Below are 24077 nucleotides of genomic sequence, written 5' to 3'. Positions count from 1 at the left end.
GGCTGCATGGACTTTTGACTGTGGACCAACAGCAGCAGACGTCACAGCACCCCGAATCATCACTGACTTCAGAAACTTCACACTGGACTTCAAGTAGCTTGGATTCTGTGCTTCTCCAGTCTTCCTCCAGACTGAAGACATTTATTTCCAAATGAAATGCTAAATTTATTTTCATCTGAAAAGAGGACTTTGGATCTCTGAGCAATAGTCCATTTATTTTTCTCCTTACCCCAGGTGAGATGCTTCTGATGTTTTATTTATTTTTTTTTTTTCTGGTTCAGGATTGGCTTGGTTCTAGGAATATGACAGCTGTAGCTCTTTCCCTGAAGATGTCTGAGTGTGGTGAGTCTTGATGCATTAACTCCGGCTTCAGTCCACTCCTTGTGAAGCTCTCCCAAGTCCTTGAATCAGCTTTTCCTGAGAATCTTCCCAAGGCTGTGGTCATCCCTGTTGCTTATGAACTTTTTCCTACCACAAATCTTCCTTCCAGTCAACTTTCTATGAATATACTTTGATACAGCACTCTGTGAAAGGCCAGCCCTTTCAGCAATGACCTACTCTGTGGCTTACCCTCCTTGTGAAGGCTGTTGATAATTGTCTTCTGGACAATTGTCAAGTCGGTAGTCTTCCCCATTATTTTGGTTGCATGTTCTAATCTAGCACAGGAGGTACCCAGTATTTATACAGAATATTATTCAAACTAATTGAGCTCAATTTTTTTTTGAGATGCTGAATTTTAAATTGTCCTAAACTGTAAGTCGCAAATCAGAATTGTATATATATAAAAAAAAAAAACAGCTGAAATATTTCAGTTTGGTACAATGAATCTAGAATAAAAGAAAGTTAGCTTTTTTAAATTAAATTACAAAAAATAGTTATATTAAAATGATATTCATTTTTTTTAGATGCACCTGAAGATAGATATATATATCCTCTCTCTCGCTCTCTCTCTCACTCACACTCACACTCACACACTCTCAGACACACACACACACACTGATGTGTATTTGATCTGTGCAGTGATCGAGAACGCGCACCGCCAGACCTCCGCTGCGGCTGCGTGCGCGCCCACGCGCTCCCTCAGGTGAATGGAGAGAGGGAGAGCAGTCCTGCGTGCGTCTGCAGCCGAGCTCAAGTGACTAAAATGGGGCTTCGCGGACTGAGCAGCACAGGGGTGTTCCTGACAGTCTGCCTTCTGTGGGTGACTGGGTGCTACACCCAAAAAGTGAGTACTAGTGTATGGCAGGCAGTAGCCCACTTTCTGTTGTGTTTGTCTGCGGTTTGTCCAAATGTTTACAGCAGGGATTATAGTATGCAGTTTACTGAAGACTATGTGGAGCTTGTAGTAGTTGAAGCAACTTTGAAATGTTGCGTCTCTTGGTCTGAAGGGATTTTAATTCGGAGGTTTGGGGAAGGTGTTGTGCTGAAATGTGGAGCAGCTTGTTGTGTGGTCTGGCTCAGTTCAACGCGGTAAACGCTTCTGTAGAAATAAAAACTATGTCTCTGTAAACAATTAGCCTATCAAAGTGAGAATTCAAATTAATATAAAGAATAGAAAAATATTCTAAACTAAATGAATTGAATTAACAAACCAGTCTTTTTATGTGAAGGTCAGGTATGAGCTGTTTTTTTGTTTGTTTGTTTTTTTTTATTATAGTGTTTTAAATTTTTCTAAATAATATTTTTATTTAAAAAATGTTTTATGTCTAAACTCTATGGTGTACCTGGAGAGCTGAATTATTGTAGGAAATCTTATGCATAAGTATCTGTTGACATTAGTAGATTAGTTCATTCTTAGTACTACTAAGTGAATCAGATTTAGTTCAAAATATTATTAATGTTTGACTCAGTGTTATGTGTGATCCACATATGGGAAGCATTTTTTTTTTTTTGTCATGTGACAAGAAATAAATCCGATAATAGACCCCTTAAACCCTAGAAAACATTAAATTTATTTTCTCTAAAATGTCTGCTATATAATACATAGTACATAGTTGCGTTATATATTGTTACATCATCTCATTGTCAAAATAGGCCTATTATGTTTCAGACAAAAAACAATTTAGTTGTTAATTTATTTATTTATTTATTTTTTTTTTTTGAGTCTCTGAAACTTTTGTTTCTCAGACCTGTCTGTATGTACAGTCATAGATCAGAACTCAATGACAGGACCTTTGATATTCCCTTCACTTTACCATCTTTTCTTATTCTACCAGTTCTCATCACAGAGCCTGTGCATTGTTTATGTAGCTTCTCACATGTTAGGAAAAGGAGAGTTAGGGAAATATGTTGTTAAGGAAAACCTTAGTGTGTTTTGGAGGTGATTAGCAGATTCCTGTGGAAAACCAGCTCCACTCGTGCAATTAAACACTTCTGTGGTCATTTCCACATGCTGCCTTTCACCAATACTCTTTCCCTTCCAATGCATGGATATGATTTATTGATTCTTGTAAAGCAGAGCGATATTCCATACAAGGATAAATAGAGAGAGACATTATGATATTATGTCAGAACTTTGATCTTAAATATTAATGGCGCATAGAGTAATTTCCATCATAAAATAATACAAATAAGACAAGCAAACCTATATGCAGTTGTTTCTTCTGTGGCACACAAATATATACATATTTTATATATTTTTTTCCTCAGTGTTTTTTTTTCTTTATTTTTTTATACTGAATTCCAACAAGTCAGCATTCTCCAAAATATATTTTATGTTCCACAGAAGAAAATTGAAGTCATAGGTTTCAACAGGATGAGTAAATGATGACAGATTTACAATTTGTCTCTGAATCATGTAGCATATTCTCCCACTAGTTTCATACTGGTCTTATTTATTTATCTTTGTGGGAAAGGTCAGCATGGTTTTGACTGTGTCACATAAGGTCAAGGGCTATTTCTGAGGTGACGACCTGTCAGATTCAGTCATAATCCTCTTCCTCCATAATTCTGAGAATCCTGAGCCGCTAACAAAGGCTTTGTTGCATTGTTGATGTGCATCGCTTCTGTTACTGAGTGTGTGCTCCTCAGCGCCTCTGCAGTTATCCGGCCCCTCTAAATGCTCCCATTGTCCTCTTGAATTAAGTTGATTTTCAGAACTGTGCAAATCAAGTTTGGAATTTGCTGAATGGCCCTCACAATCGGATGAAGAAGAAAAGCTTCCTTATATGATATTACGTAAAAGATACTTGTCATGGGTTTGTTCTCAGCAATGTTTCTAATCAATATTTTAGACAATGAATTCCTCTCATTCTTGAGTTAATGCGGTTAGCAATGCATAGGTCAGAAAATTCCTGCGTGCATGCATCTATTTGTGTTCACATATCTATGCAAAGCACTTGCAGCTCTCTGAGTGATTTCTCTCAATTATTCAACCTCACCCCACCAATAATGTTATATCACACCCACACAATTCTGATATTTTTCACCCAGCCGAATGAGAACGGAGAAAGCCGCTCGTGACAGTTTGAATGAGAACAAACCACTAATGTGTACTTCCTGGCCAGCAGAACACATTCTGTGTGAATTTGGATATTTGAGAGAATTTGGATATTTCCACAAGAAATACAGTAGAAGTACTCCAGCGACAGTTGTGAACAAGTATTATAAATATTTTCAGGGTTACTCTATATACAGTATATATAAATTATAGCAAATACCAAAACCATTTAAGTAAAATGCAATCAACAAGTGATTAAATCAGGGTTTTTTACGCTTTATAAGTCTGTACCTTCCAGAAATAAAGAACCTGGAATAAATAAGAAAAATACAAAATAAATGATAAATTAAATCCAGTATTATTTTTAAACATTTAAAACCAGTTAAAAAAAATAATGCTTTTTGGTTTTAAAATGTATTTATAGTTTTTATTGATTATTATTGTTTCATTTACATTGTTAATTAATTTCTATGTGTTTCAAAATGTGTTTCTTTGTGTTGCACAGATCTGTCGCTGCAGTTACGGCTGCTCTTTTCATCAAGATATTATTGTGAAATATTGTCATAATCCAGTCCTGCTGGCCTCAGTGTCCAGTGGCAAGCTATGACTGATGTAACCGGTTGTAACACATCATCATGGGCTCTCTGGGCTCCATAGTGCCTGGAACAGTCTCACTTTTCACAACCAATAAATAGCCATGCTCCTCTTCCAGCCCCCTTACAGAGGCCCATAGCATGTTTATGGGGGACTCACAGGATGTTTGTGCATTTGAGTGTGTGTGTGGCAAAAGGGCTTAAGCTCTCTGCTAGCACAAGTTCAGTAGTCATATTGTCAGCTCATGTTATCCCTGAAAGCTCTGTTGTGAAAACACTGTGCAGCAAAAGAGAACAGCTGCTTTAACAGCTTGTTTGACTTCTCACATTTCATAATGAGTCACATTTTTCTGTTCAAAAAGCCTTTAAGTGCCGATAATGTTGGTGAGACAGACAAGCCGAGAATTAATAATAAATGACAATAAGAACAGAGGTTGTGAACAGATGTGTGTAACCTATCAAATACGAGAGGAAGTTTCAGTGTGGTGTTTTTCACATGGCAGTCCTTACTGTGCAATCTGCTGTTCCCTGCGACAGCTGTGAGTTTATCTGGCACTGTTTTACTCGCACTCATTCAGTGAGTCAGCTACAGTTTGTTGATGTTGAAAGTGCAGGAGGCTTGTTTTTCAGTACATGAGTCGTTGTTGCACCAACAGAGGGAATAGATGCTGAAATTCAAATGGAATGAAACTAAACATAAATAAATAATAATAATAAACAGCAAAATGTTTGCACAAAAATGCATGCATAAATTGTGCTTCTATTGCTTTGCACTGTTATGCATTTACTGTAGTAAACTGTGATCAGTAACATTAGATTGATATCTTTGTCTGCGAGTATAATACACAGGAAAACCCCATGGATATCATGTATTGTCATATTCCGGATGTGTGTGTTTGGTGGCTACATGTGAAGAACTGCTCATAACACATAATATCATTTTATACCTGCCAGCCTCTTTATAGTGTTTCTCTAATCTGCCCACAGGGTTTATGGCGTCCTCATTTCGTGTGGACTTGTCCCTTGCCATATTCTTTTTCCATTGTTACCTTTATGTTTCATATTGATATAAGTCATGCTGTGCTATTTAAAATTGCAGTTGATAGGTGAAATAATAGTAAAGAAAGGTAAGTGGCAAGTAAAAGGATGACATTACACTTTTTCTTGAGTTTGAGTTCTTAGTTTTTTTTTTCTTTAATTTTTAACAAAAATGTAGAGGGAAACTTTTGATCTTTTGCTGTGTTTCAGACTTGAACGTGATTTCATTGGGTTGTGGAGGGCTACTTCCCTCCTAGTCATTGTTCTCTTCAAAATTTGGATTTACAATTCACTCAAAAAAAAAAAAAAAAAAGAAATCAGTAAAAACAAACATTTAACATTAATACTTCTCTCACACATAAAAACAAACATGAGACCATATGTCTTTAAAATCTGTAAACTATTTATAAATTTTCTTTAAAATATATGATTATTATAAACTGTATTGTAACTATTTTTTTTTTATGTTTCTGTTTGTGTGCATTCGTGAAGCTCAAGCAGTAGAGAATTGCAATCTAATGTAGCATGCCAACATTATAAGTTTGATTCCCAGCAAAGTTACCATGCTTGAACTGCTAAATCTTTAGGCTTTCAAAGCAGTGTGCATTGCCCTCGGAGTTAAAAAAGAAGAAGTTTTTTGACAGATTGAACCATGATCATCCGTTGATCCATTGTGATGTTTGATGTCGACTTTAAAAGACATGGATTTTTTAAATGATACTCACTGACTAGTGAATGACTTAAGTATTCAAGTGTATATTGCTTGAGTGATTGGCAGAGGAGGAAGGGGGTCGTCAGCTATCCTCTTTTGATTTAGCACAACTGGGGCGCGATAACCAGCGGGACCTTATGTAAATGCCTCCTCCTTATTACCCTAGTTTCATTAAAATGCTATATAACCAAACACCAAAGCCTTCCAATGTCCCCTGTGGGAGAAAAGACAACTTTACTAATTACGCCATGCCAGTGCGGGACGATGATGTAACAGAGCTGGGATGTTTGGCATTATAAGAATGTCCCATTTCCTATTCCACACTGTGGTACTTTGGACGCCATTCATGTGAAGTCTACCATGCATGGTACACTACCCTATCCAGCAGATAGTCCAGTATTATGGCAGAGCCACGGTAATGACCCAATTCCATTTGTTTGGAGAGAGAGAGGGCGGTACTTACAGAAATCTTGCAAATCACTGCCAAAGTTTTCTTTTTTGTTGTCTTTTGGAAGTATGCTTGATCCTGTTGGACTTGTTGCACCAAATGGTTTTCTAAGGGCAGATGGGTGATTTGGTTGAATCACAAACCTCTTTAGCATGGACGGTCATGGAAACATGGACCTTGACCAACTGCATCTACATGCTTGTCTTGAACCTTTTTTCACCTCTTGTTCCATTTGCTCTTTGTCTCTCAGATTTATCGGCATTGTTCAACTTTCCTGTTGTGCTAGTCTGAAATCGGCTTACTTTACAACTCCGCAGTGAGTGGCATTTGACCGGATCAAATGTCAGGCATGCAATTATTAGTGTAGTAGCACATGAACCTGAGGTAAACTCAGGCTTTGACCAACAGATCTGAGTTTGATAAATGGCCTGAATGAAGAGAAACGTAGGGTGAGAATCAGAGTATGCAGAAGAAATAAGGCACTGTGAAGACAAAACTTACTTGGACTTTATAAAGCTGACATTATTTACAGTGGCCTTTTCCATTTCAACTTTTGCACTAATCTTGCTTTGTCCTCCAACAACGTTTTTTTTTTTTTTTAAGTGGGTTGGGGCACAAACACATAGCTGTATGATTATGTGGTATCTTTTATTCATTTTTTCTGAAGAAAGAAAGACAAACATACATGATGAAAGGCAAAATGTTATAATAACAATATATATGTCATGAATGAACATTATTCTTTAATCACAATGAGTATTACTCACATTTGGTTTTCGACCAATGGTATAATAGGTGAATTCAACAATTTGAAAATGGAGCTGTATTGAAATTGAACCATATAGGGCCTTAAAATTAACACCCCAGATAAAAAGTTTCATATTGTGATAACTTGCATTTTTTTATGAGTTTGGAAATTTTTTATTTATAGCACTCAGACAGGTATGATCTCTCCAGAAGATATATTTCTAGTTTCAACATTCCTGTTTAAAAGAAAAAAAAATATCAGCTGAACCACATTTAGTTTTTGACCACTGAAAATGTGTACCATTTAAGTTTATTATAGTACACATCTTGAGTTACAGCCGTGAAAACTTTTCCATGACTGTTTGTCTGTTTTGTTATGGTTGGTCATGAGTTTCTTGTTTGTTCTGAACAGTTAAACTGAGCGCTGTTCTTCAGAAAAAATCCTTCAGATTATTCGGTTTTCCAGAATTTTTGTGTATTTGAACCCTTTCCAGTGGTGACTGTATGATTTTGAGATACATCTTTTCAGGACAACTGAGGGACTGAAACACAACTATTAAAAAAGGTTCAAACGTTCACTGAAGCTCCAAAAGGAAAAACGATGCATTAAGAACCAGGGCGTGAAAACTTTTGAACAGGATGAAGATGTCCAAATTTTTCTTTTTTTTTTTTTTAAATATCTTTTTTTTTTCATTTAGTTCTTACCTTCGGAAGCAATAGAAGATACGTAAAATTTTCCTGGAACACAAATTAAGTATAATTTACTTTAATCTTCAAATTCCAAAAGTTTTCAATCCAGGGTTCTTAATGCATGTGTTTCCTTCTGGAGCACCAGTGAATGTTTGAACCTTTTTAAATAGTTGAGTCTTTCAATTGTCCTCAGTGTGAAAAGATGGGTCTCAAAATCATACAGTCACTGCTGGAAATGGTTCAAATACACAGAAATGCTGGAAAACTGAAAAATCTGCAGGAACTGGAGGATTTTTCTGAAGAACGCTGCTCAGTTTCAACTGTTCAGAACAAACAAGGGACTCAAGCACAACCATCACAAAACAGAAAGACAGTCGAGGATCATCAGGTAACAGCACATAGTATTGAGAACCAAGGAGTAATTTTAATAATTTCAGATATATTTTTGTCTTGTGGACTATATGTAAACATCTTTTATTTAAAATATCTTACTCAGGAAAATATTTAGTATGATCTCTCTTATTTTGTGAAAATGATTCATATTTTCACCGATTTTACAAGGGGTTCACAAACTTTCGCACGCCTTTTTACATATACTGCAAGATTTTTTTTATTAAATGTGAAAATATGCGGTGACTTGAGTTTATCCATCAGTAATTGGTTTTATTGATTTTATCCATCAGATTGTGAAACTTGGATGTTACTGTACATATCTGAATCAATCCAGATATGAAAGTGTTTGCAATCAATTGGCGTGAGGGTGAAAATGATAAGATCTGATGTTTATTTGACCCTCTAATTTCTCAGTACTAAAATGAGGATTCTGCAAGCCAAATGTACCCTCAATAAGTGATGCTTTCTCAATTATCGTTAAAATCCTTATAATATCCTTTTTTTTTATATATATACAATCATTACTGCCTTTATTATATGAACCAACATTAAAATGCTGTGTCAAGGCAAGATTTTAAAATCTACATCTGTGCCTAGTTACTGTATGTCATATTTGGCTATTGGCTAACATCATTTATTTTCCTTCCCTGGCAATGTCAGCTGAAAAGGAAAGTCGTTTCAGAGGCAGTGCGTGTTTTTTCAATTTTCATGAAAGATAATCAAGCATTTCTTGTCGACTAATAAATCATGACAATACGTCTTGGAATGTGTCTTTAGAAAGTAAACCCACTCCTTTTCATCTTTAATTTCACTTCTTTGTCACATAATGCCGTCACTTGAGGCTAGGCTTGTTACCTGTCTGGCATTGTTGAGGTCTTGCAGTTCATTTATTCCCTCCCACAGTCCAGAACCAGTGCCAGCAGGAAACCCAATAAACAAACAGACCCCTGCCAAGCTCTTGTTTGGAGTGGTATAGCCCCGATTTCCATCTGCCTCCAATTATACCGAGGTCCCCTCATCCTGGACACCTGTGAGATATTACAAACAGCATGTCTGAAGGAATACCTCCCTGAGGTTAGCAGAGCAGCCAACATATCCAGCTTTGATACCCGTTGAAGGAGGAAAGGTTGAATAGTTCAGTTTGGGAGAGGCAGACTGAAGCTAATTTTCTGAACAGAACATTTTGTTTGTTGCTCGCCGGGTTTCTTTCACAGCTGTCTGTTATTATTGCTCTGAAACGATCAAATTAGGGCAATGCTTTACGTACAGTAGGTTTCTAGAATCTAGCGACTTACCGTTAGTGCAGCTATGACTGCCAAAATTGTTTACCTATGTTTAATGTTGCGTCGAATGAAACAGAGCAGCGCCAAAGACTTTCCCATTGGTTTGTTGAACTCATGCCATCCTCTTGAACTTTCGATGCTAGAACAACCACAGCCTATTAAGATGATTTAGGACTGTAGCACTAACCCCTGGAGCGCGGGTTCTGGGAAGAATTATCTTCAACAGTCTCCACTGCTATTACATGAATTGTAATTTAGTTTGAGCATGTTTATCTTAATCTAAATTCAAGTCATGCAAAAAATGTTCATCATTGGTAATCACTGTCTTTCCTTTGCTACCGTGTTATCTTTAAATGTGCTGCAATAAAGTCAAACCACCTTTCACCCAGGCGTCATGCAACTCTTTGACCTCCACATGAAAGTGATTTTAATATAATGTGCATATTTTCATTTTTTATAATAGGAGGATTGTTATATTAGTTTTTATTGCTTTGTTCCGACTTTTTTACCTGCACATGTTAGGTAAAAAATGTTAGCCTGAATGCACTGTACTGTATGTCACTTTGGATAAAAGCGTCTGCTAAATGCATACATTTTAATTTAATTAAAATTTTAAAATTGTTTTTACATTTAATTTACATCTTGAGGCCAAGGCCCTCCATTTTCCAAAATAATATTTAAATGCCTCCACAATGTAAAATAAATATAGGTCTACTAATTACATTTATTTCATGCTAATTATAATAAAAATACATTTACATATTTATGTACTTAATAAACATAACCTGCAATTGTACTTTTAGTATACTAAAAGGTTATACTTGTATAATTTAAGTCAGCTAAATGTTGTGCATAATGCACTTTAATTGTGTGAAAGTATAGTGCTGAAGTCCAACTAAAGATGAACTGAAGTATATTTGATTAAGTTAAAGTGGAAATGTTCCAAGTAAACTTTAGGCACTTTAAATATTTTGTTTCTAAAGACCAATATTATTCAAAGATCACACAATCCTCATCAATAGTGACATTAAAACACAATTTAGGATTTATATTAAGAAATGTGCATTGTGCACAAGTAGTATTTTTTAATTAAGTTTAATGATTTACTTTTAGTCATTTAAGCAAACACTTTTATCCGAAGCGACTTACAAATGAGGAAAACAGAAGAAATCAAAACCAACAAAAGAGCAATAATAGGTCATTTTTTTAATGTCAATATTTCAGTAAGTCTTGAGTGATATGTCAGTAAATACATGAATGTAGGATATTTTGAACTATAAAATAAATGTATTTTAAATATTTACAACTTTTTTGTTTTGTTTTTTGCTATAGGGCTCTATGCACTAATTTTATTTTCAAAACTTATTTAAATCTCTTAGCACTTTTACTTTCTGTAAAAAAAAGGAATTACAATAGTTGTAAATAAAATAATTACATGATTCCATGACTTTTAGGAGCTCAAAGTTCAGGGCTCCCACACTTGTAACATTTGCTGACATACTAAGGGGAAAAAACTGACCCAGTTAAAAAAAGAAAAGAAAAAAAAAACACTTATTGTGAAACGCGAGGTTCGAAAAATCAAGAACCTGCTCCAAAAACCTGAAGTTTGTATGATTTTAATTAGATGATCTTTTAAGTTTGGATAGGAGTAAAATATTCTGTCACAATAAATGTACATGAACTAGGTCTCATGGTCCTGACTCAATCATAATTTAGTTTCAGAATGTGACCGTGGAAATGCATCTGATGCTTTTTTGTCTTTGTTCTCTAGGTTTACTTTGATTGTGGAGCCAAGGTGGATGTTGTGGATGTGCAGGGCCTCGTTCTGTCCCCTGGCTTCCCATATAACTATTCATCTGGAACTCACTGTGTGTGGCAGTTCTTTGTACCTGTTGGTCACCAGCTGATCATGGAGATGTTTGATTTTGATGTCTTTGAGAGTCACGACAGTGCCGTTGTGGACGAGGTACCAGACAATGGTGGCACGCTGGCATCGAAAAGCCTCGGAAGTCCAAAAGAACCCCAGTCCGCGCTCCGAGAGGACGTCAAGCAAGTGGTGATCCAAGAACAGTCCACCAAAATGGAGATGACCAAAGTTTCCAATTCTGACAAAATGCTTTCCGATGCACAAGCATCTCTTCCAGTTGAAAACAGAAATTCGATTTCATCTCAGGCATCAAGATCATCCGTTGACTTTATCTCATCAAGCCCACGAATGGCCACAGGAGCAGGTGACACTGTGATTCCTGAGACCCAGTCACCTTTGTTTGACGCCTGTCCCCACGATGTTCTCTACATATCAGATCTCATCACCTTCTCCTCACGATTCTGCGGCTCTAGACGGCCTTCTAGCAGCCAGTTAGTGTTTGGATCTGATGATGACATGGTTGAGGTCATTATGGAGTTGATTACCACTACCCACTGGGGCCGTGGTTTCGCTCTTCTTTTCCATTATCAGAATCAATCTCAAGCAGCCACAAGCGAACGTCAGAGATCGCTATTGACCTCCGACAGCAGAACTGGTGTTGTACTGCTCGGTGCTGTAAGTGGGACAGTTGTTTTTGCTGTGGCCCTTGCTGGTATCCTCTGTGTGATTTTCAGGTAAGGATGTTTCTTCTATAGATGCAGAGATTTATTTAAAGTTGATTTTAAATTGCAGAAAATCCCATGCAGTCGCCATGCAAACTTACCTGACTTAAGAGTTGCTAGGCGAACCAGTGGTGGACATGTGTATATCTGCATTTATATATATATTGATCAACTTATTGCATACCTGCTGAAATAATTATATCTTAAAGTCTCACTGACCCCAAACTTTTCAACAGTAGTGTACAGAACACTTATACTGTACACTACTGTTGAAAAGTTTGGGGTCAGTGAGACTTTAAGATATAATAATTATTTCAGTAGGTATGCATTAAGTTGATCAAAAGTGACATTTTATGCCACAAAAGATTTTTAAGTCAAATAAGTGCTTTTCTGTTGAACTTTCCAATTTTCAAACAATTGTGATAAAACGTATCCGCTTCCACAAAAATATGACGCAACCTTTCATATCCTCGCTCACAGTCCATAACCTGCTATCGGTGTCACAGATATTCACTTTAGAGTTAGTATGTGACATACACTGTACCATGTCCGTGACAGCGTAAATCAAGTTGGTGTTGACACAGCTGGAGGTATTTTTCACCATTGTTGGCAGCTTAAATCAAGTCTTTCTTCTCCTATTTGGGAAACACTTTGATGTTAAAACACTATTCATACCTGTGCACGTTCATGGTGCTGCACCTGGCATTAAACTAAATGCACAAAAGTGAGGTGCAGTCACACAATACAAAGAAAACAAAGCGGAAGAAATATAAGAAGCCAAGAATAGAGAAAATGAGAGACCATTGTCCACAAAGATGTTTCAATTGTTTCTTAAAACACAGGCATGATATTTCAAAGAATACATCATGTAAGATTCATTCTTAGTTGGTCCTAGTGGGAATAAACAGCATCACTTTTGACACTCACAGAACTGATTTATGAAGTTATTGAGCGGAGGTTATTTTTCCCCCAATGCCTTTCATTGTTTCTGTTTACATGGGGAACCTAGAGAAGTAAACAGTTATTTAATGGACCACCTAATTACCGATAACAGTGATTAAAAGCCAACAAGATGATGTTACTTGTGTTCTGTTGTTCTCCCAGGCCGAAACTGTGCGCAAAGAGAGCTAATGCTTCCTCTTCCGTCAGCTCAGAGGTAAACAGTCATCATATGATCTTCCTACAGATGGACCCCACCTTTATGAAAGATGAGGAGGGTTCAAAATGTTTCCCCACACTTGGCAATGTAGAGTAAATTGATTAAATGCACCATCCATAAATGATGCATATTGGGCATGAAACTGAAATAATTAAAATGTATTTTGTATACAGAAAATTGCATATGAATTATTTTAAGATTTATTATTTAAATTTGAAAAATGATTCCTTGCATATTTAAATGTGTGTGTGTGTAGAAAAGCAGACTTGAGCTCTCACAGAAAATGTGAATGCACAGTGATTTTGTGCTGTCATCTTGTGCTTTGGCGAGTGATTATTTTGGTAGCTCGTTTAGAAATAAAGTGAAGTATTATGTTGTAGGTTCCAGAAGGAGTGCTAAATTCAGCGGCTGATGTGAGTGAACTGCAGATGGTTTCTCCCAATCACTTGGAGCAGCAGCTGAGAACAGTGAACGACAACAACAACCTTCCCCTCAACCGCAGGCTGTCCCATACAGGTGCTTAGTGTCTCTTTTTTATTTTTGTGAAGCTGTGGAGTTCATTATATTTTGTCCCCTTTCTGTACCTATACATTGAGATTAATTAGTGTTTTCTAGAAACAGACCAAGGCTAAATAACTGTAATTCAAGAACAGTATAACAAGACTACCAGAGCTACATTATGATGAAGTTTGCAGAAAAATGAATTTCCTCCTGTGTTCAAAAGCACAAGGAAATAATTATAAAATTATATAATTGTTAAATAATTTTTTGATCTTAAATGAAACATTTTTCAGTATAAACAATGTAAATAAATAACAATCTATTTAAAAACAGACGTGAGGCAATATAATGCAATTTGTTTTAGATGTCTCTACTGAAACAACAGAAGGTGCATTTTGAACCTTAAATTTTTTTTAATGCAAATTTATATGTGCAATAATAATAATAATAATAATGTGAAAATTATGTGAGGTTTCCCAGTAAATGGGGACACAAATGTTATAGTTTCTGTAGAAACTATGCATATAAAATCAGGAAAAAAAGTTTAGTGTGTAATGAATAATAATAAAAAAAAGAATTAATGTTCTTCTTAAAAACAAATATATTAAGTCACAATATCATAATGAGAAGTCAAGACCTTAATGCAGTAAGGGGCAATTAAGAGGGAAATTAGTTTTTAATTAAAAGCTTAAGACATATTAACTGGGGTTCTTCGGTCATTTATGACCCGAAATTTTTTTTTTAAAGAATGTTAAAAATCGTAGCTTCATCGGAATGGTCCGAAACTTGGTGACTTTTTTGGTACTTGGTATATGAACACCCCAAAAAATTGGGGACAGGATTTTAAAAGTCTAAGTGGTCGTAAAAAAAATAGTCACACTCAGGGTCTTCGGGTCAAAAATGACCCGACATAGGAAATGAATGGGAAATTTGCAAAAATATGAAAATACTGAGTTCTTTTGTGTGTACAATCTACAAATCAGCCACAATGCAGAAAAAAATCACACAACAGTGAAGGGGTGAATCTCTAAAACATCAAGAGTGCAAAACAGACAAAAAAAATTCACACACACACACACACTTATACACACAAAAACACACGCACACACAAATGAAAGTGTGTCATTGCAAAAGCTAATTTTGGGAAATGTGTGAAATAAAAGCAATTATTCATCAATGTAAGAAATAAAGTGCACAGCAATGAAAGCATGAGGCTGTAAGCCATCAAGGTTGCAAAATAGACACAATCACACACACACACACACACACACACACACAGGGAATATGAGACTGGTGAAACTGTAACAGAGAAATGAGAGAATATGTGAAATAAAATCAATGAATCAAATAAAGGGGAGACATTGGATCCAAAATGCAAAAGTCACACAACATGTCTCTCTCTTGAACACACACACACACACACACACACAAACACACACACAAGCACATGCGCACGCACACACGCACAAGGAAGGTCGAGTAAGGTCAAAGGATGGAATTCTTCCCTAGTATCCTCCAGGCCTATTGCAGCACCTGTTTATAAAATCAAGAAGCCAATCACAGCATCTGTTGACACACACACACACACACACACACACAAGGAAATACTAGACTGGTGAGCCTGTAACAGAGAAATATGAGAATATGTGAAATAAAATCAATAAATAAAATAAAGGGGAGACATTGGGTCCAAAATTCAAAAGTCACATACTATGTCTCTCTCTCTCTTGAACACGCACACACACACACACACACACACACACACACACACACACACACACACACACACACACACACACACACACACACACACACACACACACACACATGCACACACTGAGAGTAAGATCAAAGGATGGAATTCTTCCCTAGTAACCTTCAGGCGTATTGCAGCACTTGTTTATGAAAACAAAAAGCCAATCACAGCATTTGTTTATTAAATAATATGGACATAATAATATGTAAATATTTAGTTATGATAATATTTAAAACACATTTTTATTTTTCTATTTTCCATTTACATATACTGTTTGAAAATGATTATATGTTTGCTGTTATTTTTGTTTTTTGTTCATAATTGCTGTTGGCAATTTTGAAGAGTTACTGTTCATTGAATTGCAAAAAATAATTTTAATGGAAATGTTTATAATAAAAGGTAAATAAAAATATGTTATGATTTAAATAATGTAATTTTTTTTATTAAGTTAGAATTAAAACAATGGGTAACAAAATGCTTTCCATTTGTTCTCTTTCTAGTGCAATGTTCAGGTTTGACTGTATTATAAAGTAAAACTGGCACTTGAAATTACCATTTAAATCAACCAAACAAAAAAAAAAACTTGACAAAAATAGTCTTTGAGAATCTGTGATTATATATTAAAATCCACAACCTGAAATAAATAGGCAAATATGTGCAAAAATCACTAGAATTCACAAGCCTTTCTACAGAGAGCTGTACATTCTCTCTAGTGGTAAAAATGTGCTATTGCATGATAAAAATGCTTAATTTGTCCACCAGATGGCACCAATCTAATTTCAAAAATTGTTTTCTATAGGCCTTGGCTGTACTTTAAAATAAAATACAGCATTAATAAAAATAAAAATAAAAATACATATATATATAAATTTTCTATTATATTCAATGGGAAAAAATGGATCATAATTATTGCATAAAAATTCATTATTATCATAAAATTCTCTCAAAACACCAAAAAAAGAAAGAAAAAATATTATTGAACAAAAATACATTTGATTGATTTTACTGAAAAAAAGTATACCTGAATCCCGCCCTCTGGGTCATTTTTGACCCGAAGGTCCTGAGTGTGACTCATAAATGAAGAACCCCAGAGGGTTAAGCTTAACCTGAAGTATTTAAAGCCATTTTTACAAAATGACATTCCATACGATCACTGTTTTGTGCTCTGAAGGGTCTTCAGTAAAAGGAGCATGTGACATGTCCGAGAAGGCTGCTCTAGAACAGTTCTCCAGTGGTCTGACTGAATTAGAATTAGACACAGATGAGGTTTTCGTCATCGCCTCTGCACCCATCTCAGCCAATCTTCCCTTCTCTCCACATACTGTGAGTATTTGATTCTTCTGTGCAGAGCTACATTCAGAAATGGATGAGAAACGTTGCTATATTTTATACATACACTACCATTCAAAGGTATAGGGTGAAAAACAATAATATTGTGACATAGTTTTTGAAAATATATATTTTAAAATGCAATTCATTCCTGTGGCAAAGCTGAATTTTCCAAAGTTATTAATCCAGTCTTCAGTGTCACATGATCCATCTGGAATCTAATATACTGACTTGGTTCTTAAAAATATAAATAAAATAAAAAAATTCTTAACAAGAGAGAAAATTTTGAATGTATTTGTGTAATATTTGTTCACATTAAACCACAAAATATTAAAACCAGTAGCTTTTATTTGAGAAAAACAAAAAAACAAGCACGCTTTCCAGCAGAATATTTCATGACATTTCAGTTTAGAAAACATTAGATATTTAAACTTGGATTTTTTTAACATTATTTTTATATTTTTATTACATTAGAATGTCCACACTTATTATCTTTATGCATGTCTTATATTATTTATTTTTCATTCTCATCTTGTACTACAGTAACGACAAATTATTTTGTCCAGATGTGCAAAAAAAAAAAAGTACAAAAAAGGGTAATAAAAGTTTCTCCATTAGGAACGGTGAGGGAAACTGATTTCATACATCCACAATGAAATCACAAAGTAAAGTATAATTATGTGATTTTAAGTGAAAATTGTTTTGAAAAAATGTCCAGCACTTTTTTTTTTTTTCAGACGTCCCCTGGTTTGTTAGTTTGTTGTATAAACTCTACTATCTTTAAGTTCATATTTTTATTATAAATATGGCGCTTCTATTGCTCTCCTAGTACTTTAAGAGATACTCTGTTTACTTTTGCTTTGTGGTTTCAAGTGTCCAGTTGTATTCAGCTTGAATAGCTGGAGCAGTGTAGTGCTCTGATGGAGGCCAAGCTTCATGGTGTGTGCTGATGTTCAGAGAAGCAGCTCTTCACTAGAGACTCTGGCAGCCGGAGGGGAGCTGGCCCGCTAATAGCTCTGACTAATGAATGCTATCCGCCTGTAGCCAATTTCCCAGCACAGCTCTGTGTGCTTCTGTGCAATTGTGTGGTCCATGCTGCTTTGGCTCTGAAATGTGGCTTGAAAAGTTTGCCAAGCTGTGCCATCCGAGGAGGTTTGAGAAGAATCAGAAACCTGCATCTCTGGTGTCCGGCTGAGTTTCTGCTCGCTGTTTGTCACTGTAGTTTCTTATCCTTTTTATTTTAGCCTTTACCCCTCAACCGGACAGTTTGGTATTGTTTTTGGTTAAAAATATGAAACCGTGCCAGAACAGCTCGAGATTAAATCCAGAATAATACTTGATAAACTTTAGATGAGGTGGTTGAGGAGAGACCCTCCATATGATTGTAAAGCACTACAACAATACACAATAAAGCACTATATAATGCATCATTCATTCATTAAGACACAGGGAGCTGTTGGAGATCATGTGTGAGGACTGTTAAACACAGCTGGTCTCTCTGGATATAGCTTCCCTGACTTCCCTGAAAGCATGAAATCCAAGCCAAATTCTCACATTTATTAGTTTTACACTGATGCAAGTTTATTCATTATACAATTGAATTTCTAGCACCTTTGAGCCATTTATGAAGTTCAAATTATTTTGTTTCTGAATGGGTCCAGTGGGGGAACTTTGTAAGCCGCTTTCTTTCCTAATTAATTGTATTATCAAGCTAATAACAGTGGTATTATAGATTATATTGTGCAATGTTAATGGATTCCTGTTTACTCAAATATTTGTAATATCACCTTTTTTTGTTTTTGTTTTGAGATTTCCCTTTTTGGTGTATTTTGTGTTTATTTCGTTTTTTTTTTTTTTTTTTTTTTTTTTTCTTGTTATAACCCAATTGTATGTCGCTTGGGATAAAAGCATCTGCTAAATTTAAATCTGAATAACAATTTAATCAACAATACAGTAAAATCAGTAATATTGTGAAATATACTTAATTACTATATTATTTATTTATTTGTGTTGGCAAAACTTAATTTTCAGCAGCCATTAATAGCATTTATTTGAAATGGAAATATTTGGTCTTTTATTGTCATGTTTTATCAATTGAATGCATCCTTGCAAACAGCATTTATATACATTTACATTTATTCATTTAGCAGACACTTTTATCCAAAGTTACTTGTGGTTGAGGTTTTACAACAAATAATTCATCATAAAGAGGCAAATAAAAACAGGAGGTGTTTATAATATAAAGTTTGAGACACTGTTCAGATTAGAACAAGCTAGACAGGGAGGGATTAAAGAGTGAAAGCAAAGTTGTTGTTTTTTATTAGTTTTTTAGGATGCAGTTATGTTGACGAAAGTACGCATTTCAGTGCCATGTTGAAAAAACTATTTTGATATAAAGTTGAAATACTTCGAGAATAAAGTCGAAATATTCTGACAATAAAGTCGAAATTTTTCAAGGATTTAAATCGTAGAAATTAAAGTTATATTATTTTGAGAGTAGGCCTTTATTGCACAAGTAAATGTCCCGGATTGAGAGCACTGGGAGAAGTTGCAGGCCACCGGAATTGATTTTAATATTGTTGCATCATTTTACTGGAATGAGGAAGAGTACATTTTGACTTGCGGAAACAGCTTAATATCAAGAATATGCTATTTATTAACAGACTTAACAGGAAGCACTTTTTATCTTAACATCAGCTCACACACCCAGTCGACATTCCTTCGGGGAGCACTGTAGCTCTCTTATTTAATACTCCACAAATATATGTGGAATTAGCAGAAATCATATCATGTGTCATACTCGCGGGGACAGTATGCTTGGAAATAATATTTCATATCTTCCATTGCATTCGTTATTTGTAGTGCACCAGTCACCCTATAGCAATAAGATTCGTGCTTTTGATAGATCTACTTTTAATGTCTCAGCTTTCAAAATCAGTTTTATAGCGAAATTATGTGTCTTAAAGTAATGTGTTTTTCAATCTCTTTAATGATCAGGTTGCTGTATTTATCGCTGCTTTATTCTCATAATATTTTGACTTTAATCTCGTAATTTTTTGACTTTATTCTTGTAATATTTCGACTTTATTCTCGTAGTAGGCCTATTATGACTTTATTCTCGAATAAAAAAATTAAAATTCTTGAAACATTTCAACTTTATTCACATAATATTTTGACTTTATTCTCGTAGTAGGCCTATTACGACTTTATTCTTGAAACATTTCAGCTTATTCTCGTAATATTTCGACTTTATTCTCGTAGTAGGCCTATTATGACATTATTCCGAAAACATTTCAACTTATTCTAGTAAAATTACGACTTTATTCTCTAAACATTCCACTTTATTCTCGTAATATTTCAACTTTATTCTCGTAGTAGGCCTGTTACGACTTTATTCTCAAAACATTTAAACTTTATTCTCTGAATATTTCGACTTTATTCTCATAGTAGGCCTATTACAACTTTATTCTCGAAACATTTCAACTTATTCTCGTGAAATTATGACTTTATTCTCGTAATATTTCAACTTTATTCTCGTAGTAGGCCCATTACGACTCTATTCTTGAAACATTTCAACTTTATTCACATAATATTTTGACTTTATTCTCGTAGTAGGCCTATTATGACTTTATTCTCGAAACATTTCAACTTATTCTCGTAATATTACGACTTTATTCTTGAAACAGTTTAATTTATTCTTGTAATATTTCGACTTTATTCTCGTAGTAGGACTATTACGACTTTATTCATGAAACATTTCAACTTTATTCACATAAGATTTTGACTTTATTCTCGTAGTAGGCCTATTATGACTTTATTTTCGAAACATTTAAACTTTATTCTCGTAATATTTCGATTTTCTCATCGTAGGCCTATTACGACTTTATTCTCGAAACATTTTGACTTTATTCTCGAAATATTACGACTTTATTCTCGTAATTTTAGATATTTTTTTTTTTTCAAAGTGGCTTTAAAATGCCATCTTAAGAGAGATTTTCAGCTGAGAGTTTTTTTTTTCAGTGTTTGTCAGTTGTACAGGATCTACTTGTCCTAAATTAGCTCTGTCTTTTATAGCAACGAGAGCGTTTTCTGAGGCACAGTGACACGGGACCCAGCCGTCCCTTTGACTGGTCGAATCCTGACCAAACGTCAACGTCTGTGACAAAGAGCAGCCAGGTCGGATCGACAAACAGCACACGACCACGAGCATGGAGTGTCCGAACCTTCCAGGATCTCCTTCCTCCTCTTCCTCAACTCCATAAGAAATGGTGCAGCTGGAACTCTACCAGCCCATTCACCAAGCTGGTGGACAGTGTGAGTATTGAGGCAGAAGGCATTTTATCACATTTAGCACACAAAAATATGATTAAAAGTTCATTAGTGAAATATTTAAAGACTGCTTTTTATGATTTTTTTATGCAAATGCAAAATCTGTTAAAAATAAATGAATACATTCTGTACATACTGCACTCTCAGAAAAAGCTTTTGTACCTTTTTTCTGAGTTTTTGTATATATATATTTTTTTATTTGAATATATTTATTTATTTATTAGTTTATTTAAAAGGGACAACGCAGTATAACATTGCTACAATTTCAAGCAGCCTATCCTCCACATATATTTTGCTAGCCAAAGGCAAATTTGCAGACCCAGTCCCTGGTTAGGCCTTTTTAACAACAGTTAAACAATAATCACACAAAAAAATTAGCAAAAAAAAAAAAAAAAGTCATACAATAAGATAAATGCGAAAAGACCATTGCATGCATGTATAAGTTAGCTGCTTTCAGAGATATATACGGTCTGATCATGTAAAAACAATTCAAGTTAATTCTGATTGTTCTACACAGCCTCTTTAAATGCACATCGAATTTCAAATGAGAATCTAAAATAATAAATTAACTGTTTCTAATCCCTTTTGATTGATCTTCATTATAAAACCACTAATTTCCTTTCAATTGAAAAACACACATACGGTTTTTGAACAATTCAAGGACAAACTGTGACACACCAGTCATGACATTTGCTAATATATCTGCAGCTAAGCGTGGAGTCTGTGCCGATACATTAATGACTGTGTTATCTACATATAACTGACATTTAGACTGCTTACAAAAATTTGGTAAATCACTGACATATAAGGACAACAACGGACCCAAAATCGACCCTTGAGGGAGACCCATCTCATTGTTTTCTTATGATTTATTTTAACACTCTGATCTCGAGAGTCTAAATATGATCTAAACCAATCAATTGCCTGCTGAGAGAAGCTAAACAAATCTAATTTATGTATGATTCACCATATCAAATGCCTTTTTGAGATCTAAAATAACACTGCACCTACTTCAGTGCAATTATCTAGCTCCCATAACAAATTCTGAGAGAAAGCAGTTTGCTATTTCTGGCAAATACTTGGGCCTAAAACCTAACTGTTAACAGTGAACTAGATCTTGGTTTTCTAGAGTTGATAAGTTGTTCAACCACCAACTTTTCCAAAATTGTAGAAATTGAAGGGAGGATAGAAATTGGTCTATAATTCTGAACCTCATCCACTGATCCTGCCTTAAAAATTAGGGTTACAGTAGAAGTTTTCCAATTTACCAAGGGCTTTAGCAAACAAGCACAATATTTTTTATGAATGTGATATCCATTCCAAATATATACTTAGGCCTTGAATTATTCAATTGATAAATCTTTTGAAATATATTATTTTCATCAATCTCGGAGATATAAGAGGATGAGGGTATGTAATTTATTGCATTTTGAGGTAATTGTACAGGTTCAAAACATATAGCAAGCTCTTCCACAGACTGGATAAAATATATATTAAATTAAAATATATATACGGTCTTTAATGAAATGCACACATTACAGAAAGTTTCACTTTGAAGTATGGAACAGTGTTTAATTTATCTGTGGTATATGATTCACATCTTGTGAATATTTCAAAACTCCCCAGACATGTTTTTGGATTCCTATTCCTGTTTTTTTTTTAACTATGACACTGTGCACTCAGGGACTCCCAAGCACAGCTAAAGTCTCAGGAAGGGGAAAGGTCCTATCTGATGCTCCTCTTCACAATCCTGCCGACAGCTGCCAGTCCGACTCCTTCACGAGTAACGCCTCTTACCCCCTGACCGAACCGGCCCAGCGCCAGCGACGCCTCAACTCCACCATCAACCTCAGACGCTCACGGTTCAATGCTCCCTGCTTTGGCCTGCTCTCCGGCACATCCGAGTCCTCCAAAGCACAAGCCAATGGAATTACGACCCCAAACATGCTCTCAGATACCAGCCAGCTGCAGGTCAAAGGTCAACTATCAAGCGTTGAGGATGACCACGTCACTGTACCCGTGTTTTCCATCTCAGAAGAGGAAGACCGAGAGCCTCTAGTCTCAGAAGAGCATCCCGAGAAGCTTTTGCAGATGAACGGACAGATGTTTGAAGGCACAAAGATGCCGCTGCTATCAAAAAGCCAAGCTCCCAGCATCCAACCGAGCTCTTTAGTGAGGGGAGGCCGTTGTGGCGCGTCGGAGACACAGGATCCTTCAGCTCTCTCTTGTTAACAGTGACTCTAGAAACATAGTCTTCCAGTGCCATGAAGTTTGAGTATGATGGTCATGTGACCAATTCAGCCAATATATGATCTCAACAGGACTGAAAACTCAGCTTATGAGCTGCTGTTCCAGATTAAAATTTCAAATGGGTTTGTTATGAATATTGGCATGAATGAAAAATTAAAGCACTTATTGTTATGCACATTTAATTTGCTAAGTATAAAACCACCATCTAACAGTATATTTTATTACCTGCAAATGTATGTATAAGATAAACGTTTAACCAAGCTCAATGTTTCTACTCACTACTGAGGTTTTGAGTTGTACAGTAAGTCTGTATTGTTGCTTTTATTGTGAAATACAGTACAGCTTGTTCTAATCCCTCTTGCAATCTGTAGACAACCAGTTAGCTGGTCTGGTAGAAAGCCGCTTGGCATCTCGCTTGACTTCCACGTTTAGTTTTTTGTAATTCACTCTGGGTCCAATTCACATTTTGTACTGTTGAAAAGTTAGTAAATCATGTATGAATCGAAATGGCATATATTGTTATTTCTCAAGGGACATAACCACTGAAAATTTCATTTTGACGTAATTTTAATTACTAAAGTTACTGTTTTTCTACTTACTATGTGCCTTGTGGCCATCATCTATGCTGCTAAATATGCACTGATGCAATACCTGAAATTGTGTATACAATCATATTTTTATAGCATTTCCAATTTCATAACTGTTTTCTTTATATGGTATGTTTTCCTGAATGCAGTAATATTGTCAACTGTACTGATTATGATGGATTTATAAAGGGAACGGATCACCGTACAGACATTTAAAATGCAGTAACTAACATT

General features: G+C 35.3%; 1 protein-coding gene across 1 annotated transcript; it reads left to right on the top strand.

Annotated features, from left to right (window-relative positions):
• The first annotated feature begins 1020 nt into the window (after positions 1-1020).
• LOC113048986 (uncharacterized) lies at positions 1021-24077 on the top strand. Its single transcript, XM_026210986.1, has 7 exons — positions 1021-1225; positions 11115-11944; positions 13037-13088; positions 13472-13607; positions 16520-16671; positions 20752-20991; positions 22690-24077. The coding sequence occupies exons 1-7, from the start codon at positions 1145-1147 to the stop codon at positions 23236-23238; spliced, it is 2040 nt and encodes a 679-aa protein (XP_026066771.1). The 5' UTR covers positions 1021-1144; the 3' UTR covers positions 23239-24077.

This window comes from Carassius auratus, chromosome 30 (assembly GCF_003368295.1).
Source record: "Carassius auratus strain Wakin chromosome 30, ASM336829v1, whole genome shotgun sequence".
Taxonomy (NCBI): domain Eukaryota; kingdom Metazoa; phylum Chordata; class Actinopteri; order Cypriniformes; family Cyprinidae; genus Carassius; species Carassius auratus.
The sequence above is the reverse complement of the archived record's forward strand: the minus strand, read 5'-3'. Positions and strand labels throughout refer to the sequence as shown.